The 21058-nt window shown below is 35.4% G+C and overlaps 3 protein-coding genes across 3 annotated transcripts; 2 read left to right on the forward strand and 1 right to left on the reverse strand.

Annotated features, from left to right (window-relative positions):
- Positions 1–1479: 1479 nt before the first annotated feature.
- LOC130981589 (uncharacterized) lies at positions 1480–2106 on the forward strand. The gene has a single exon (XM_057905170.1). The coding sequence runs from the start codon at positions 1480–1482 to the stop codon at positions 2104–2106; it is 627 nt and encodes a 208-aa protein (XP_057761153.1).
- A 7142-nt stretch (positions 2107–9248) lies between these two features.
- Positions 9249–10604, reverse strand: LOC130981590 (stemmadenine O-acetyltransferase-like). The gene has a single exon (XM_057905171.1). It carries the CDS (start codon positions 10602–10604, stop codon positions 9249–9251), a length of 1356 nt encoding a protein of 451 aa, XP_057761154.1.
- Positions 10605–12902: 2298 nt separating this feature from the next.
- LOC130981591 (protein ENHANCED DISEASE RESISTANCE 2-like) lies at positions 12903–20543 on the forward strand. Its single transcript, XM_057905172.1, has 20 exons — positions 12903–13061; positions 13573–13647; positions 13822–13875; positions 13955–14020; positions 14105–14154; positions 14256–14383; positions 14497–14534; positions 14637–14734; positions 14836–14931; positions 15026–15090; positions 15181–15252; positions 15350–15791; positions 15932–16005; positions 16091–16263; positions 16331–16483; positions 16590–16733; positions 16820–16915; positions 16998–17099; positions 17796–17876; positions 20325–20543. The coding sequence occupies exons 1-20, from the start codon at positions 12903–12905 to the stop codon at positions 20541–20543; spliced, it is 2385 nt and encodes a 794-aa protein (XP_057761155.1).
- The last annotated feature ends 515 nt before the right edge of the window (positions 20544–21058 follow it).

Raw genomic sequence — 21058 nt, forward strand, 5'->3', positions numbered from 1 at the left:
CCAGAACACGTTCCCTGCAACTCTTAGCGACGAAGTAATTGTAGTCGAGGATCTCCTTTCCTGACTCTCCCACAACCGCTTGCAGGGATGATAAAGCGGCATCTTGCCTGGCCATCCGTTGATCGCGAGAGAACCTGCCGTAGGCAACAAAGTTGACTCCGTCCGGTGGGCCCACCACATGAACCACAAACCCATAGTAGCGGACGCCGTCGACGGAAACGCAATCGCGGGCCTTAAACACTGGAGGCTCTGTCTTAAGGGCGTCGCATGCCCTCCGCAGCGTCTGCTCAAGGTCCTCCGTGATGACAAACTGGTCAGGACTGACGGTGGGGACAACTTCTAGAATTCGAAATGACAAAAAACAATAACAATGAGCAGACGTAAAGCAAAACCGGGGAAAGAAGATAATGTGAAACCGCCTACCGTCGTCGCCGAGAGGGTCGCTAGGGCCAGGTCCTCCGGAAGAACCACTTGCATCACCATCGCTGGGGCTCCACATTGTTCCAACCCAATGAAGACCGACTCACTCACAGCATAATGTATAACAACCTTCGATCTTATTAACAAATTCCGCAACAACGAAGTAATCTCAAACATCAAACTTATATATACTTATATATGGCGTGCCCCATCACATTCTCCAATCCAGTTATGTATACACACTTATCTCATTCGACACTCACACCGCTTCCCCAGGGCTTTAAATTGGATAATAAATGCATTAACCTCACCTAACCGTATTTTCCAACCCTCCACCAAATGTTGAACGCCTTTTGATCTCTCATTAAACGCGTCTCATCATCTCCTCTCTATGTGATAAAGAAAACAAATTTCAAAAACACGAAGTTCGAATACGTGATATTAAACTAGCGTGCACTATGCAGATAACACAAGTAATTAACGATTAACTATATATAATAAACGGCTAACTATCTGCCCCAAAGTTTAACATTCTACTAGTTGCACGTGGAATAATGTATACAACAACAGCTTAACAAAAATAAACCCATTTTTACAACTTTTGTTTAAGAACGGGTGAACAATGTATTATAATAACATTAATAGAGTTAATTTAATTAGGATAGTGCTAGGGGAACATTGTTAAAACATTTTCTGGTTCATGTACTTTTCCAATAATACCATTCCCCAACACTTTTCAGTTTTCACCAAACTACACTTACGCTTACTCTAACGTTTAATATTACGAATGCGAAACTCACAACGTATCTGCTACACTCAAGTTCAGGTTTCCAATCCTATAGGTGGACTTATAAATATGGAGTCTATCTACACTCCTATGCCACACTCAAAACACCATACTCTGACGACGTATCCCCATCCACATCGAAAGAGGAACCAACAGGAACAAACTGAAGATGACAGTACTGTTGTTCAAATCGCTTTCATTCCGAACAACATATGGGAAGAATAGCCATTAAAGTTGCGACAGACTCCATCCAATCCCTGTGCAGTCTCAGAATGAGCTGTAAGGCTGCACACGATGCGGGAGAGGCCGATATCGTTCACCGGAGTGTTTCCATACCACCCCCGCATGCTACGCCCTGGTGGTGGTGCCTCAACCCGGAGGCAAAGACATTCTTTGATCGCTGCATGGCAGCTGGCAACCCAGAGCTTCTGTTTCGGGAGGCACTGCGGGAACTCTTCATCAGACGCAACGAAAACGTTGGCATCCAGATGCTGAACAGAGCATCAAGTAGAGGACATGCAGCCAAATACGCACTGAGCATGATGTTGATGCTTCGCACTGACTGCAACGTAGAAAAACAAAAAGGCCTGGAACTGTATCGGGAGCTTGATGCGGCTGGTTTACTCGCTGGCAGTAACGCGAGGTGCTTTTCAATTCTGACACAATCGTGGCCAGGTGAGGTCCATATGCCCCGTATAGAAGAACAACACACTGTCTGTGCCTCACCTACGTGCTCCACCAGGGGCCACATGCCTCTTCTCTACGATTATCGCAGACGTGCGGCAGAGCGAAACTCCGTCCATGCTTTCGGCAGGGCCGCTCATATCCCCTGCATCCAGTGTCGCGCAGACTACGACCTGCAAGCCTTCGTCAATCTCCCATCACTTAATACAATTTGATTACAACCTGCATATTAAACATAAAATAAATGACTTGCTACAATTGAATTTCCCACTTGTTTTATATTTAGTTTTGATAATTAAGTTTCGAAGTTTGTAGATAATTTCATAACATTTAATTTCAAGCGCAACCCTGCCCATCATCGAAGCTAGATTAGGCAACTTTATGCTCCTATCAGAACGACACATGTGAGCCCAACATTCGCTAACTTTCCTACCGTTGGAAATGTTACAGTTGCAAAATTTTAATTTCCCGTTCAAATCACAGGCACATTCCTCGTTGACTATAAAAACCACCAAAACCAAGCTCCCATCTTAAACATGCGCAACCTCTTAACCTCCCATCTATACTCTCACTTGGAATCTCAACATGGTCCGTGCCAAGAAGAAATACTATGTTGTTTTCATAGGGAGGGTCCCTGGTATCTATAGTTCATGGCCTGCCTGTCATAGGCAAGTTAACGAAGTTAGCGGCAACCTCCATAAGTCTTACGAAACCTTCGATGAAGCTCGTATGGCGTTCGAACAATTCGTATCTGCCAACCAATTACAGACTGAGCTCACCAACAGTGGTTTTCTAGTGCATCCAATGCATGCAGCTTCCATTCGACACAACCCATCAAAGATCCCTGACCAACTACTCCCTTTCGACCAAGGTATTCAGGAGCAACGTCAAATTGAAGGAGGGGACAACCAGTCAACTGGCCGTCATAGCAACCGATCCAACCAAAGCCGCCGCCAACAAAATCCCTACCGCTTTATCATGTTTTTCTTCGTCACCATCGTCGTCGTATTCTTAACTCTGCTTTGGTGGTAGGCTCCTCTTAACCTTACCTATAACAGAACCTACAAGCATGTGTTACCTGGTTTGTAGCATTCTTACTTTCCAATGTCTTGCCTTGTTTGCTTTTTATCGTATATTCTATTGTATTACTTAGTCTAATGCTCACTTCACGCAGAACATCAGCTTATTATTCGACGTGAACTGTTATTAACTCAGCCAAGTCTAGTTTTCATACGTGATTTACCAACTTAAGCCCTTAATCCATTTACCCTCCTCCTCTGTTCAGGACATCTGAACATTCCTAAGATTTATAGAAATCGACAACTTTAAACGGAAAAGCGATGATTTTTGGTTCATTCTGATTTTTTACATTCCTAGTATGATAGAACGTAACGTTACTTCATAAAGGATCTATTTTTTTAAAATATAAAAAGACAAAACGTCGTTATTGAACAATGAAAGACTGCTTCTAATTATGAAAAGCGACTACGTCATACGCGTTTTGTTCAAAAGACAAATTTGTTATGCTGAAAACAAAATAACTTTCCCAACGTAACTAACGACAAAAAACCAAAAGAATCATACGCTCTAGTGCAATTGGGGATTGAGAATGACACACTTAATTAATGATAATAATTTTACGAATCACACAGCTGCACAAAATTTTTAAACTGAAAACTGCTATAGGAAAGGCAAACTGCACAAAACATTATTTCGTAGTGCAATGCAACGAAGCAAGTAACGGAAAAAAAAGGCTACATTCTTTACCCACTCTATGACACCTACAACTAATACGCAGATTTTATTAGCGGAATAAAAACATGAATGGCGGAACAATGTAAAAAACTTCCATGACAAACACAACTGCTTCACTTGCTAAAAGCTGCGTGAAAATGTATAGCACAAAGTAGAGGTGTAATTCATCTTTCAGCCCGACTGGGAAGTAGAAAGCGAGAGTTGATGAAACGGACGGGAGGAAACCGAATAGCATGTCATGAACTTTCCAAGTAAAAACGCCTCCATGATGGTTAGATTATTGCCAGTAATGGATCCGATTGAGACTGTGTTTCTTCATTGAAGCGAAGTCTAAATACAAATAAATTTCGTACAACCCGGTTGTAACATGAATAGGAAACAGACAATTTTTTAGTTTCAGTTTCACCATTCTGTCATGAATTGGAGAAGATCTTTTCATCTTTCAGCCCGACTGGGAAGTAGAAAGCGAGAGTTGATGAACGGACGGGAGGAAACCGAATAGCATGTCATGAACTTTCCAAGTAAAAACGCCTCCATGATGGTTAGATTATTGCCAGTAATGGATCCGATTGAGACTGTGTTTCTTCATTGAAGCGAAGTCTAAATACAAATAAATTTCGTACAACCCGGTTGTAACATGAATAGGAAACAGACATTCTTTTATAGTTTCAGTTTCACCATTCTGTCATGAATTGGAGAAGATCTTTCACCAACCCCCTGTCATGAAAGTACACATTTGAGTTAAAGGGGTTGAAAATTTAAGGCGTCTTTGGGATCTAAACAAATATCAACCGAAACAACATACAGAACATAAACTTGGCTAACACTAAGTCCAAAACAGATCAAATGGTTCATCGGCTTCTGTATTTCTTCATCAGACAAGAAGCATTGCTTTGAAGGGACAATAGAAAGTCAAAGGAGGTTCTTTAAACGATTCATTAAAATATATAAATTTTCATAAAAGGGGAAGAAGAAACATTGGCATAACGATGGGAAAACAACAAAATAAAAACAGGAACAAACAGAAGCATACCTGAACCGGATAAGCATAGAAGACAAACATGGTTCCAGCCAAGAGAGCAAAGCGTGTCTTTTCCATCCACTAAAAAAAACACAAATCCCATGATCTCTTCCATAGCAATCCTGAGAGAACGAACTTGCACCTTCCAACAATATAAAGCACAGAACCCTCAGAACATATCTTACATACTAAAACTGATGAACCAAGACAAAACAATGGAGAAAGATGCAACATTACTCTAATAAAGCTTTCAGTGCAACAACACGGAAGAACAGAACAAAATATCGCGCCAAAACACATACACAATCTGACAATCTAAGAAATGTAGAGTAACGTTAAATTCAATAAGTTCCTTTCCAACAAGGGAAAAATGCTGAATATATGCAGCCTCATGTGGCCAGCGAAGTCAAAAAAACACACGTCTTCCCCATGGTCATGCTTTGAAATTTAACGTACCAAAACTGAAACAACCTGTCAACAACATATATGTACCTCTCCAACAAAAGCCCTTTTCATGTTGCGCAGAATGCGTCTCCGTTTGTGAGATTTTGTCACTTTAATTTCTTCACGTGCCCCTCCCTCCTCACGAAAACATGATTTCTAGCCAAGGACCATAGTACATGTCGGCATGTGCGCACGCACCCTTTTCTTATTCCCCCTTCTGGGCCTCCACTCAGGAAGTCAGCATAAAAAAGTACACATTAAAAAAAGGTAACTGCATTTTATTTCTATTGCGTAATAATTCGACGCCAAAAGAGATCATAAATCATATCAGTTTCAATTTCCTGCATTCCCATTGGTTATCGTTCTAACAACAATCATTATAGACCGTGTTACCACCTAGCACGAGGTAGCATTGAATTTCTTAAAACAGAAATATTCGAATAGCCTGCGGAAACAAATATTGTTGGAGTTACCAACCGGGATAAAGTAGAAGTAAATGGAGAAAGAAAAAAAATGATAGTGTTTGAATGATCGAAGGCTGAGACAGAGTTGTAGAGTTATCAGAACTAAAGCAAGAGTTTCTCGTGGCATTTAAGTACAAAGGAGAATCTAAATTTAAACCCGCGGCGATTCGTTTGACTGCTTCCGAAATTGATTACTCAAGTTTCAGAGGTTTCCATATTCATCACCATCGTATGAATAGGAAAATTGTTTCCCATACGGCGGTCATCCTCATGGAAACTTATCAAACTTGAATCATCAATATCGGAGTCACTCAAATAAATCAACGGGAATTTAAATTTAAATTCCCCGTTATACTAAAAAACAACGAAATAATCTTGCTTTAACGCCGATAACTATACAACTCCGTAACAACCTTCATTCAAACAAACGCTAAAATCTTCTCTCTACCTCCATTTTACTTCTACTTCATCCCCAGCTGGTAAGTCCAACAATATTCAAGTTTTCAAATTACATTAAAATGATTCTTTGTTCTCTAACTGGCAGAATCAACCATAACCAAAAAGCCAGCAGCTTCTGATGCAACATGAAACTAACCGAATCATCAACTTATTCACCATTTTCGGCACCAAACAAACTATTTGCGAATTTATTTACCAGCACTAATCCCCTTCATAATTAATTAGTTAAATTTCTAAGTCAATCATCAACTGATTAAAAAATATAAATGACACAAGGACAAACTTCAACGTCACTCACCTCGCCAATTGGCTCGCACTAACTGAATGGCTGTGGCAGAACAATATTGGTTTTGCATCCGGATCTCTCATCCCATACATTCCGGCAGTATTCTATAACCAAAAAATTTATAAAATGGATTAAACGAACGAATAACCTCTTTCATAACCAAAATTAGAACATCAGGATCTCCGAAATCATGTTGGTTATACTTACAGTTTTTCCAAGGTCTGGGTGTGCTTCCCACAATTGTCCCACCGCACTGCACACTCCATCGGTTATCGCTGACATAAACACTCAGGATTTCATCCACCTAATACAACCGACTTTCAGATCCGTCGGAAGGCCTCTCTCTCAGCCTCTATCAAACAGATTTCAGATTTACCAAATTTAAACGAAGTTTGACATCAACAAAGAAAAATATCACAAACCTGAATGGGAGAAGATGGGCCCCACCTCTTAGGTATCAAACATCAAGGGCAACCCATTTCATCCATATGATGCTGGCTACTAGATCTGCCAGGTATTAACGTTCTTGGCTCTCCGAAGGGGTAAGGTTCGCCGGTATGCCACTGTTGGGAGGGTATGGTCCCCGCTTCTTCTTGGCTCTCCGGACCTGCTTGGAGTCGGTTCTTCAACGGGACTCGCATGGGGTTAGGGGGCGTTGGTTCCTGGGACTGCGAGTGGCTGTGAGGTGCTGCTTCCGCGCGACCTCGACGGTTTCCTAGGTCCTACGAGAACTGCGTGGGGTTGGAGGCGGTCGTTCGACGACACTGGCACCGGGTTGGGACACGTTGGTTCCTGGGACTTCCAGTCGCTGCTAGGTGCTGCTCCGGTGCGAATGCGAGGGGCAGGGAGACCCTGTGAGGGCTGCGTAGGGTTGGGTTTCGCGTTTCGGATACTGGGGTTTCTCCTTTCTTTGACGGTGGCTGCCCTAGGTTACGACTTACGAGTTTCGATATTTACGTGATCTAATGGGGGTGGGGAAAAGCCTTTTTAAACAAACTGGATCTAAAAAAAACAACCTGGCCCATATTACTACTGTTAAACATCCTGGCCCATTAAGTTTCCAGCAAGCCGTTCCACACTTTGGCTGGCTATCTCTTTCTGGGTCAGCGCCATATATGGGCATCAATGACCCCTGCTCCCCTATAAAGCCAGACAACCGCATCAACAGGTCACCCCATACGCTACACTCACTTTTCCATGAATCACATTATATAAATCTACATCAATCATGACCCTACCTTTATTAAATTATTAAATCCAACGGCTACTAGAACTGGATCATCAGAGATACAAAAAAGTGGTCTGGACCACTTGAAAACTTTCCTATGATATATGTGCATTTGAATAGTTAAATTGAATGGACTAATGGAGTCATCTATGTGAATTCGTCAAAATAATTATATTCTTATATATATAATCATATGCCTCCAAATTCATTTCAACCATGTAATACATATAAAACTAAAAGCATGAAAGTGAAATCTTAGGAAAATCTATATGAGTCGGCAGTGGCTAAAGTGTGAAATGGAAAAAAGAAACTTCTTAATTACTCCATATATTCGATTTTTATAATCTAAAAATTCATTTAATTGGATTATATATGTTGTTTATTCTTTTTAAAATGAAAGGTTTTATGATTTATTGTTAAGCGAATTTACTCTCCAGTAAATAAATTTATTATTTTTTATAAAGTTAGTCCCTCTTAAGCAAACTTTCTCCCCGTCCATGGAATAAGGAGAAAATTGTTCACTTGGTTAAACATGCTGTTCCAAATTTCTCTAATGTTGTTATCAATCAAAAACATATTATTCCTTATTCTTTAAAATATAACTGGGAACCACCTCTAATAAATATTTGTAAAGTGAACTGCAATGCAAGTGTTTTTGAAAATGAGCAATTAGCTAGCTTTGGATGTATTATCAGAGACAGCATGGAAATTTGGATAAAAGGTTGTTCTGCGAGTATACCTCTTTCTAGTGTTCTCTGTTGTGAGCTTCATACTATTTGGAGAGGGCTTGTTATGGCTTGGGATTGCGAGTGCAAAGAGGTCATCTGTGAAACTGATAATCTTGATGCGTTTCTTCTTGTTTCGCGAGGCACAACCAGCATGATTAGGAATGACTCTGATCTGCTTGACAAAATCAAAGAGATGCTCCAGCGCAATTGGACAACTACTTTAGTTCTCATCCAGCGCACAGCAAACAGAGCGGCTGATTTAATGGCTAAGACTGCTGCTTTAAACAAGCAAGTGTATCTAAAGTGGTTATTGCCCCCTAATAATTTAGACATTATTATTAGAGAGGAGTGCTACTCTTTCTCTTAGTTCTTTTTTCTTTGTATTATGTTTAGTCACAAAAAAAAAACTTTCTCCCCAATCTACAAGTTCGTTGAAGTGTTAGGCGAATTTATTATTACATAAAAAAAAGGTGAATCGTAAAAAGTTAAACAAAATATATTTTTTATTCTATTTAAAAAAAATCCTCCAAAATTTTATCTAAAAATTCCATATTAGTGTATTACACAAAAAAAAATTAACTTACAAAATTAAGTCCAAAAACACAACAAATCATGAACTAAACCAAAACACCACTTTTACATGTTTGATCACCTAGCAACCCCCATCCACTATATGATGTCCATTGAACCCATTTGCTTCCATTATTGTTATTATACATTAGTCCTTATAATTATACATTAGTTCTTATAAAAGAACTCAACTTCTATTGTTACAAAATGCAAATTTGCAATAACAGAAAGAATAATTGTACCAGTTCCAGATGCTTCAAATTGATGGAAAGAAAAGAGATGATAGGAGTAAACCAAACCTTGATATAGACACACAATATTTCACCATACATACTGATAACTTCCTCTACATAGTTATAATTTCATTAGCATAAATGTAACTTCACCATAAATAAATGTATGTTACTTTAATAGAATTGAAACAGTAGGATTAAGCAGAGCAAATTTGAGAAAATCCACATCATTTTCCAATCTAGCAATGTCTTGGGGTCTCATTGAGATCCATGCTTCCATTCCATCCTTTGTGTCCATGAAAACCACTGTGTTTGGAATTGTTTCACTATTGCCACCTTTCTGAGCCAACCACAAAGGTTTTCCCAACCCAAAATCCAACTCTTTGAATCCCATATCACACCAACTTGTGAACAAAAACGACACCGGATCTTTGTTCACCACCTCTTCAAGCATCAACTTGCCACACTCATCACTCCACCAAAACCCTTCATCCTTTTGAATTCTCACCAGCAATTCCTTTGTCACTTTCCCAATTCCACCCTTTGACACCTTTACCAATTCACTTATCTCAGTGTCCTTCTTCACATTCTCACATAGCATCACTGCTGGCCACAGCAAGTTCCCAATGGAGTTTTGTGTGAAGGGTTCTCCCATTCTTCTCCTCATGTCCACAACATGCAGCACTACCACTGGCCTATTCTTGTCTTCTTCTTCTTTCATGCATGACATAATCATGTGTTTGCATATGAATGATGACACTGCTTGGTACCTTGTAGGGTTTGTGTTCATCATTCTTCCATTATTTCCTAATGCAGCCTTGGATATGAGCTCATTCATGGCTTTGAAATCAAACAAGAATCTTCTTGTGGTGCAGAGTGTTTCAATTTCTATGTCCCTGCCGAGGTTGAGCACCCCCGAACGCATTAATTCGGAGGTGTTCACCCTCGGCGGGAACAGAGAAGGAGCGGAAGAGAAATCAGGAAATGATATCTCTTCCGCTGACCCTCTAGAAATTGCAAACCAAGTCTTCAAGAAAGTGATGCAAGAAGAAGCATCCAAGAGTGTGTGGAGGTTGCACATTGCAACAGCTATTCCGCCACACTTGAAAGTGTTGGCTTGGATCACTAACTGTGGCAACACTTCATGATTAGGGTGAGTCTTGTTTGGCTCACAAGGAAGCAATTCGTTAAGCAATTCTAGTCTTGGTGGGTTGAGGAACTCTTCAATGGTGATGTTCACTATTGTGGATTCTATGTAGATTGCACCTTCATCATTGCAATTGATTGAAAAGGGATCATCACTACTCTTTCTACCTGCAAGAGGGTAGAAAATTGTTAGTGCCTCGGATAGTGATTTCTTCAAGTGTGTTAAAATGTCTGAAGATCCTTTTTGGTAAAATAGGAGTAGTGGAAAATAGGTGTTAAGTTGATACACATCGAATAAACATAGTTTGTGCTTTCTTTGTTCTTGGGGAGTGGGTAATGATGGTTTAATGCTTTCTCTACATGATATCTTAATTTCCATTATAAACTTTTATTTAAGATATATAGCTGTGATTGAACAATAACGAAGCTCGAAGTATATATTATAATTTATAGGGATTTAAATATATTCGCTTAAATAGAGGAAGGCTATGGTTACAAGCATGAACCAATAGTTTTGAACTTCTAACTTACATTATACATAATAACGTAACTTATTATAGAGAGGAGTAACCACTTGGTTTAATTAGGATTTCAGGTCTAGTCATATACTAATTAAGCAATGAGAAGGTTACATTAAGATTCACTATTATTATGATAACGTTTATAATAATTATTTTCAAGTTAAAATTGAATCACGGTATAATTTAAGGTAAATATTTATATGCATTGTCTTTATGTGAAGGTAATATATATAATTAAAAAATATTAAGTTATGTTTGTTTATAAGCATCAAATAGTGAGATAGAGAATATAGAAAAATAAAATGATATTTAACATATGAGATATTGTGTTTATAAATATTAAATTAGTGTATTTTATATTTATTTAAAAAAATAAAAAATATTAACAAAAGACATAATTTATTTTTTATTATTTTTATTAATTTTTTATAATTGTATATTTTTTATTATTATATTTTTTCCAAATTTTTTGAATGAAAAAAATAAGAATAAATTAGATTTTTATAATATATTTTAATTTATCACAAAAAAATATAAAAATATTATTTTTGTGTCTCTATCATGTGTATTTTATTTTTAGTGTTTTACTTTATGTTTTTTTTATAACCAAATGCAGTCTTAGATAATAATTTAGTCAAATATATCAAATTATCTAACGATTCTCAACTAATAACTTTATATAACAACAATTGTACGTAAGCTTTTACCACAATTTAACTTAAAATTTTTCGTAAATAAGTAAAAAGATGCTTTTTATATTATGAATTCAATAAACAAATTAAGGACGGAACATTTGAAATTCTTCCCATCTCATAATACCACTTCAAAACTCTTATCTTCCAAGTTAAATATACCAATATTATGATAATATAGACGGTCTAGATCTTCTAAATTATCAGTTGGATTTGATTTCTTTTAGGGTTTAAAAAATTGCTAATCAACATTTCAAGAGAAGAATTACACGTCCAATCATTAGTGTGTAATTTCTCAAATCATATATTCTTGACCATGTTTTGTATTTTTTTTTAGTTCATAAATATTAAATTAACCATGATTCTAAAAATTAAATTGAATCGATTGATCGGATAAAAAATAGTTAACTTAAACAGTTAAACAATTCAGTTTACATCATAAAATTGTTAAAAAAAATTGTCATTGAATTAGTAAACTGGTCAGTGAGACTAAATCGAAATTTGTCATTTAATAATTTATTTAAAAAAATTGAGAATAAGCTATTTTAAATATTTTTTTTAGTATTTAACTAGTACAAATATTAAATTATCTTTAACAAATAAATTTATTAATAGAAAAAGTTGAAGAGACTAGTATTTTTATTGAAATTTAGCCAGTACTTAATCAACACTTTTATTAATATATTATATAAATTCTGATAAATATAAATGTAAATTATATTAATTCATGTGTATAAATTTTAGTAAATATAGATGTAAATTATATAGTTTATGTGTTTAAAGTATAAACTCTTGTAAATATGAATATAACTATAGCTAACCAAATGTTAGTTCAAAATAATAACATCTAGTGAGCATATAATATTATTATATTGTATTTTTAGTGTAAGCATAATATTTTTTAATAAAAAATTAGTTATAATTAATAAGTCCATCTCATTTTTATTTGCTCATGTGAAGACATGGTGGCAAGATATATGATTGTGATGATAATATGAATACGCGTAATGAAAGTTAAAATGTAGGTAGCCAACTAAGTGAAGGAGAATTAATTTGGAGTGAGAGGTAATTATATATGGAAGGAGATTGTAATGAATAGAAAAGTTGACCAAAGAAAAGAGAATAATGTGTGATGAGTAAAACACGCATGAATATTATTGTTCTTGAACGAGAAGTGAGGGAACAAAATAGGTAATATTAAAACCAATTCAAATCTCATAATCTAACTCATGCAAAGGATAGGACGATCATAGGTCTCTTTCATCTCTCATTCCCCGTTGCAAGATCCGCCGTGTAATCACATCATTATTATTCTCCTTCATGCCGCCACTGCCTCCTCCTTCTCCTTCGTCTTCTTGATCCCTTTCGAGAGAGATCGAGAAGGCCGAAAGAAGAAAGGAGGAGGTTTTTATTTTCATTTTTGAGGATTCGCCTAATAACCATCCATAAAAACAATAAGTGAAAATGGGTGGTGGCGTTCAAAGTGAAAATGGTGGCATGGAAGGGTGGCTCTATCTTTTCACGTACAATAGGCTTGGCTATCAAGTCTCACGTAAGAGATATTTCATTCTCAAAGAAAATCTTCTTAGTAGCTTCAAAAACCAGCCCCTCAACGTCGTCAAGGTCAACAACCTCACCCTTATTATTCTTATTATTATTGCATGTCATGGATTTGTTAAATAAGGAACGAAGATATAAGAGAGAGAGTTGGAGTAGTATTTATTGTGGAAAAGATGGTTGAATCGTGTTTTAGGTAGTTTGGATATTCCAGTCAAGAGGGTGGATGAGATGGAAGATGGACAAGAGAAGAAAGACAGAGAAAGACCTAAAAAGATCATCCATGAGGTGGTCAAACGAGATCTATATGTAAACGGTCTCTCTGTAGACATGATACATGACATAGCACAATAGCGTCGTTTAATTCGACCCCACTTAGTGGGACAAGGCTTTGTTGTTGTTGTTGTTATTATTGCATGCCATGGATTTGTTTCTCTCTATATATGTTACAACACTGTAATGTACCATTTCACCTAGTGTGTTATGAAAATGCATAACCCATTATTACAATGATTGATTAATTTATATAATTAAGTTGACATTGGTGACTACTAAATAGAAGTAACATCTTTTTCAGGAGCCAAATAGAAGTGCAATTATAGACTCCAGCGTTCGTGTTAATGACAATGGAAGAGAGAGCATCAACAAAAAGGTACATTAATAACTAATAAGTAAGTCAGCAATTAACCATGCATTTATTGTAACAAAGTAATACATAATCAAGAAAAGCAATTGAATTTGAATTTTGTTGTAACATCTTATCCAAATTGGCTTATTTTTTTAACACTAATTAAGTAGCAGTGGTTCTTTGCTTTAATTTCTGCAGGTGTTCTTCATCTTCACAGTATATAATGCTTCAAACCAAAGGGATAAGCTTAAGGTTGTTCTATTCAATAAATTAAATACATATATATAAATCAAACTTTTACTGTGATTGATTGAGCTATTATTGTTTATAGTTGGGAGCAAGTAGTTCAGAAGAAGCTGCAAAATGGATTCGTTCATTGCAGGATGCTGCTATGAAGGTTCTATTTCTTATTAAATCTCATTCACCATAGATAAATTATAATAATAATGTATGTTATTATTATTATATGGTTGCATTGCAGGAGCCTCCAAATCTGCTGGCTTCTCCTTTGCCAAAAAAATCATCTCTAAGGTACATGATGAGATTTATTTATATATGATGAGCATGCATATAACTGTATATATATATAGAAATTGTTGTAATAATTATTATTATGATGTGATCTAAAATAGAAAGGGCGGTTCAAAAAGGCCAGATTGGGTGAAATTCTCATTTGACTGGCAATCATGGATATACAGTGAAGCAATGACCTCTGATGTTATTGATCATTCACCATGGCAGATTTTTGGTTGCTACAATGGTAATATAAGTACTAATTAATTCTCCTCATCAATGCAAGTACATATATATATATATAGAGTAATAAATATTCATTCATAATCATAATCTTTGTTTATTATATATTGTGTGTAGGACTAAGGATGTTCAAAGAGGCAAATCCTCGTAGAGGTGTAAGTTGCATTGCATGATCTTACATATATGTAGTAAATGATGTTGTTTGATTAATTTTAGATGAGAAAATGATATGATATGATTTTTGTACTCATCCTCAGTGGGGTGATATACCTGTAATGATGGGAGTGGGTGTGGTTGATGCAAGTTCAGAAGCTATTTTCCACACTCTTATGTCTCTTGGTCCTTCAAGATCAGAGTAAGTTTCTAATTATCCAAATGGTGATGAATTTAATTAGATGATGATTCATGTTCACTAATCAGATTATAGATTTTTTTCTGATGCCAATAATCTTGCAGATGGGACTTTTGTGTATACCAGGGCAATGTGGTTGATCACATTGATGGTCACAGTGATATTATTCACCTTCAGATGTATAATGATTTTCTACCATGGTAATAATAATCAATTCAATTCTTAATAATAACAATTAAATTAAGTATTCATATTCATTTTTCTAGCTAATTAACTTGTCTCATCTTTAATTAGGGGAATTAAACCACGAGATATGCTGTTGCGAAGGTATTGGAGAAGAGAGGATGATGGCACATATGGTAATCTTATTATCATTATGATTATTATCTTTGATATTAATTAATTAATTATTCATGAGTTGGGTTTAATTTAATTTGGCTGTGAAACAGTGATATTGCTCCATTCTGTTCATCATAAGAAGTGTCCACAAAATAGTAACTTCGTCCGTGCATCCCTTAAAAGTAATGTATGCTTTTAAATTGATGTTTAATGCTTAATTAAACTAATTAGTTAATTAATTATTATGTGTTTCTGATAATGGATGGCATGAATTACTAGGTGGAGGATATGTAGTAACTCCAGTTAACAAAGGAAAGCAATCAGTAGTAAAACACATGCTTGCAATTGATTGGAAGTTATGGAAATTGTATTTGAGGCCTACAGCATCAAGATCCTTGACCATTAGAATGCTAGAGAGAATTGCAGCACTGAGAGAGATGTTCAAATCAAAAGGGGAGGGAGAAAGTGTAGAAAATATTGCAGCAGATATAGGGATACCAGCAACTCCAGCAAATGAGAAGGAGGATAATGAAGTAAAGACAGGAGATAATAGCAGCAAAAAGGTAGTGGACCTAATGGAAGTGGAAGATGATGCTCCCAAAGAAGGTACAAGGAGAACAAGTTTGGTTGGGTTGCATGAGTCAGCTGATGAGTTCTTTGATGTTCCAGAGCCTATTGACCAAGATCATCTTGACAATGACTGGCAATTTGACAATCAAACCTCTCAGGTTGCTCTCCATCCTACCTGTATCTTTTTTATTAGGCGACCACTCACATGAAGACAAATGAAGTAAAATGTTATTATAGTAAGATAAAATTTGTGTTTTTCTCTGTTATTTCTGATTGGATTGAAACTATGTGATGTGTACAGTCTCCATTTCACCCCAAGTTACCAACACCTGCTGGTTTGGTGAAAAAGCTGCAGGGCCTTGCAGGTTTTTAATTAGTATATACCAAACATGCATATTTTTAGATGATTTGCTGAAACAATATAACATAATAGTTGATATTTTATTGCAGTTCAGAAGAAAGGGTATATGGAAATACCAGAGGTAGCATTGGAGACGGATGAGCCAGCTTATGGAACTACTCTTCAAAAAGATTTAACTTGTGATTCACCATGCAGTTGGGCTGAATCTGATCCATCTTTGTATTTGATTCGCGGCCCGACTTATTTGACAGATAATCAAAAGGTATGCTTATACAAATTACAACAATTTTGGAGGATGAAGTATTAGATATATAATCATTCGTCTGCAGGTCAAGGCAATAGGCTCCTTGATGCAACTAGTCGGCGTGGATTGGCTCCGATCGGGTGTGCGAGAAGATAATCTAAGTAGTCGGCCTAATAGCATAGTTCAAAAGTATGCAGCAGCAGGTGGTTCAGAATTCTTTTTTGTTATCAACATACAAGTGAGTATTAGCAGGAACTAACTCATATATAAACCATATAATATAGAACTCATGAAGTAATGTATGTCATCACAATAATAATATTGTATGTGTGTATAAATCTCAGTTGCCAGGGAATCCATTGTATTCTGCTGCACTCTATTACATGATGAGAACTCCATTGGAAGACAATTATTTACTGCATAATTTTGTTGAAGGAGATGATGCCTACAGGAATTCAAGATTTAAGTTGATACCATACATTTCTAAGGTAGGTAGTAGTGATCATTGATAAATATATAAATGCAGAGTGATGTGTATATTAATATTGGCATGCATGTGGTTTAATTTGTTTAGGGATCATGGGTAGTGAAGCAAAGTGTTGGAAAGAAAGCATGTTTGTTGGGACAAGCGCTAGAAGTAAAATATATACGTGGGAAGAACTATTTAGAGGTATATAACCAAGTCTTTAATATGTAATCATATGATGAATATTGTTATGGTTACTGATTATTGATGTATTATTTTTTTTCAGCTTGATATCAATGTTGGATCTTCAACAGTTGCAAGGGGGGTTGTAAACCTTGTTCTTGGATACCTTAACAATTTGGTCATAGAAATGGCATTTTTAATACAGGTAAAATATTGACCTTTTAATTTATGTAAAAATTAAAGTGCAGTTAATTTTAGGGGTGTTATCGGTTTGGTTTGGTTCGGTTTTGGACTAAAAACTAATCGAACCGATCTATTCGATTTTTATAGAATACCTATCAATTAATTTGCTGTTTGTGTAACAACTGAACTGAACCAAAAACGGTTTGGTTCGGTCAATTTTTTCGGTTTTTAAATCCTAACTAATAGAAAATTAATATTAGTAAAATGATGTTCAAAACAATCAATAAACTGAAATAATATTACATTACATTCAAATTCAATACAATTTCAACTCATTCCAATAACTAAATATAAAACAAACACATTTGTTAAGTCTAAAATTTCCATTTCAATGCATTACTAAGCCACTTTTTCGGTTTGGTTTTAGCCGAGCCAACTGAAAACCAAACCGAACTGATCGGTTTAATTCGAAAATAAACCGATTTTTTCGGTTTTTTATTCAATTGTTGTAAATTTCGACTCGGTTTTGCAGTAAATTTCGGTTCAGTTCAGTAACTTACACCCCTAGTTAACTTTATGTAAAGTTATAGTTAAATCTGTCAAATTATTTAACGACTTTCAATGATCAGCTTCACATAAAATTGACTACATCTAAGTTTTTACGTTAATTGATATATTTGCGAACAAGAAGACATTTAACAAAATGAAAACTGTGCAGGGGAACACACAAGAGGAGCTCCCAGAGATACTTATTGGAACATGTAGACTCAATCATTTGGATTCATCGAAAGCATTTATGGTCAAACAATAATGAAAATTAGGGTTGTTGTTGGGCTGGGCTTTGATAGAAATTGGGTCAGTAAGTGGGCCTGTCAGGGACCAGAATCATTGGTCCGACTGGTCAAAGCGTCATCTATTTTGAGAAAAGTGAAGAGCATGGCAACTCTTCACTACAGTTTATGCTTTCATTTCTGGTGGATATGCCAATGCTATTGCTATTTCTAGGAGAGTTTCCCTTTTGTAAAACTTAAACCTCTTGTTCCCTTTTGCAGTTTTGCCTCTTTATAGTGATATATAATTAAATATCTTTCACTTCATACTAATTAGAATATTATATAAATATATGTGTGACTTGTGAGAATCCCACTTTGCATTTAGACACGTGATAAAAGAAGAATATTACTACATGATAGAATAATGAATGGAAACCCCGTTTAGAGAAGATAATATTCTTTTTGTGATAATTGTAATTAGTTGTCTTGAATTGTAGTCACGTTCATCAACAACTTGAGGTTGCAAAATCTTAACATTTTAATATAGTGACTAAAAATAAAGCCTAACAAGTTGACTCAACAGAATTGAGTTGGGTTTTGAACCAATTATTGTTATTATTTTTTTTCTTCTTTTTTTCTAACAAGGGTTGAAATTGAAGGAGAAGTGTTTGAGAAAAAAGGGATTCAAAGAGTGCAATCCAAGTTAGTTAAGGAAGGGTTGTGAAGTGGAGCAGCACTAGTGCACTAGTGCCACCATACTCTGTTGTTTATATTCCCTTTGAACAGATTTTTATTTCTTTTAGAAAGTGAGAGTATATTTGAAGGAAACTATCAATGATTCAAAGAGTGTAATTCAAGTTTGCTCAGTTATTTAATTAGTACCAGTCAGAAAAGTTTGATTTTTAGATGAACTCTTTAATGTTGTTCAACTTCACCCTCAAATTTTACTACTACTACTATTATAATATTATTGCTTTAAGCCATCAAATTACTTATCATACCTTTTTTTCTTTTATTATGTTTCTTTTAAGTGAGTAATTTCCTCAATAATTTTCGAAGAAAAAACATTTAGAAAAAATGAAAATGGGATATGAATTAACGGCGTTTAAGGCCTTCCGTTTCTATTCTACAGCTCCTCAGTAAGCATTCAAAGCATCAACCGGTTCTAAGTTCAAGTTGCATTGTTGCAAGGTAAGTGAACTTCAAAAGTTGACCAATTTAATTCTTATTTTATTTATTAATTTTTTTTAAAAAAAAAGGGTAGAGACATGGGAGTATAATATTATATTATTAGGGTAAAACACTTATATAAATCAAAGACAACTCAATATTACGTAAATAACCAAAAACAAAAAATGTTACGTAAATGTCTCCCTACATATTATTTTATAAATCGAATTCATTAAACTCGAATTACATGTTATAATAGTAAATCGAATTAAAATATATCGAATTAGTAGGACTTCATGTAAATCGAAGTAAGTAGCTTCGATTTACTAAGAAATGCACATGGTATTAGACATCATCCATAATAAATTGATACAGCCTATCTCAATTTAGTCCATGATATTTACACATAGTAAATCGAATTGGTGGAATTCGAATTACACCAATGGTAAATCAATACACCTTGATTCGATTTATGCATATTCGTGTTCTAATGTAAATTAATATACCCTTATTTGATTTATATACATATCTCTGTATATAGAATTCAAATTGACTTGTTCGAATTATATTTTTTCACACCATGTCCCATCAAAACGAGAAATTCATAGCAACTAAGGGAATCTATAGTAGAAGATTGAAACTACAGAGATGAAAAATGACCTAAATCGAATCTATTGGTTGGATGGAATCATATATATTGCTGATAGGATGCATGAAGAGATTAGTAAATAAAATTTATTTTTTATTTTCTTTAAGAAATAAAGAATTACTAGTGATATTAAATCGTTCAAAACTTGATTATTAGAATTATTAGAATATTTAAACTTTAAATAGTAGTTAGGGTATTGATTTAGGGATTTAGGGTGTTAGAAGATTGAAATCACAAATGCATGTAGGATGAGGGAGTAATGAAGTATGTTGACGAGTAGATTTAACAGGTTTGGTTAGAGTTTGTAAGTTTTTACTGTTAGAAGTTTAACGAAGTTAAAAATTTTGTTGGAGTTTAATTTAATTTAATTTAGATTTTAAGTGTTGGATTAACTAGGCATTAGAGATTAGCAAGAATTTAGAATGATTTAATTTATTTAAAAAATTGAATTTCAAATGTTAGAATAACGAGACACTACAATTTTAGTTATATACTAAAAGGTTTAGCTTTCCGTCGTAAATACTAGATTAACTATGTTTTGTTAGAATTTAATTTAGTTTTGGTTAAAGTGTTTTTTTATTAGAATTATCTGTTTTAGATGATTTTTGTTTTCTAGAGTGTTATGATTCTAAGAGAATTTTTCATTATCATGCAGTCCCACCGCTGTATCACGAGTATGAGGAGGCAGCATGACATGTCCTTAGACAATATAATCATGTCGTACCTGCAGATGGTTGGTCTGGCTCATTTCGCGAGACTTAACGACCGCTTGTTTAGGTTGAATAAGCCATTAATGAGTGCATTTGTTGAGAAATGGCATCCAGAGAAGCATACATTTCACCTGCCATTCGGAGAGTGCACGATTACGCTATAGGATGTAACGTACCAGCTAGAGCTCTCGATCGACTGACAGTACGTCAGCGGATGTTTGACAGATTTCAAGTGGTACATCGATAGCAGCCATCTAGCATGGGTTTAGTTCGAGGAGTTATTAGGTGTGTTGCCGACGGCAGACTGCATCGACAAGTTCACTGTGAAGTGCACTTGGAACAAAACTTGCAAATCATTGTCACTGCCTATGACGAAAGAATCGTACTTCACATCATCCTGCATTATGAAAATCAGAATTCTATAGAATAACTTCTCCATCGTTTCACGCCTTGTATCCCCAGATTTTAGATTATAGTATTCTGAAACTCGGTAAAACTCGTTGAAGGTTTGAGGAAAATACTAAGCGGATCCTTATCAGTAATTTTAATTCCAAAACATATTTTTTTTCTTAATTGACCCTTTTATAATGCACCAAAACTAAAAAACTATCATCACTAGCTATTGTGACTTTCATTATCATGAGAAATTCATGTTCAGCTCCTATTTAGATACGTTGAT

This window comes from Arachis stenosperma, chromosome 5 (genome assembly GCF_014773155.1).
Source record: "Arachis stenosperma cultivar V10309 chromosome 5, arast.V10309.gnm1.PFL2, whole genome shotgun sequence".
NCBI classification, from domain to species: domain Eukaryota; kingdom Viridiplantae; phylum Streptophyta; class Magnoliopsida; order Fabales; family Fabaceae; genus Arachis; species Arachis stenosperma.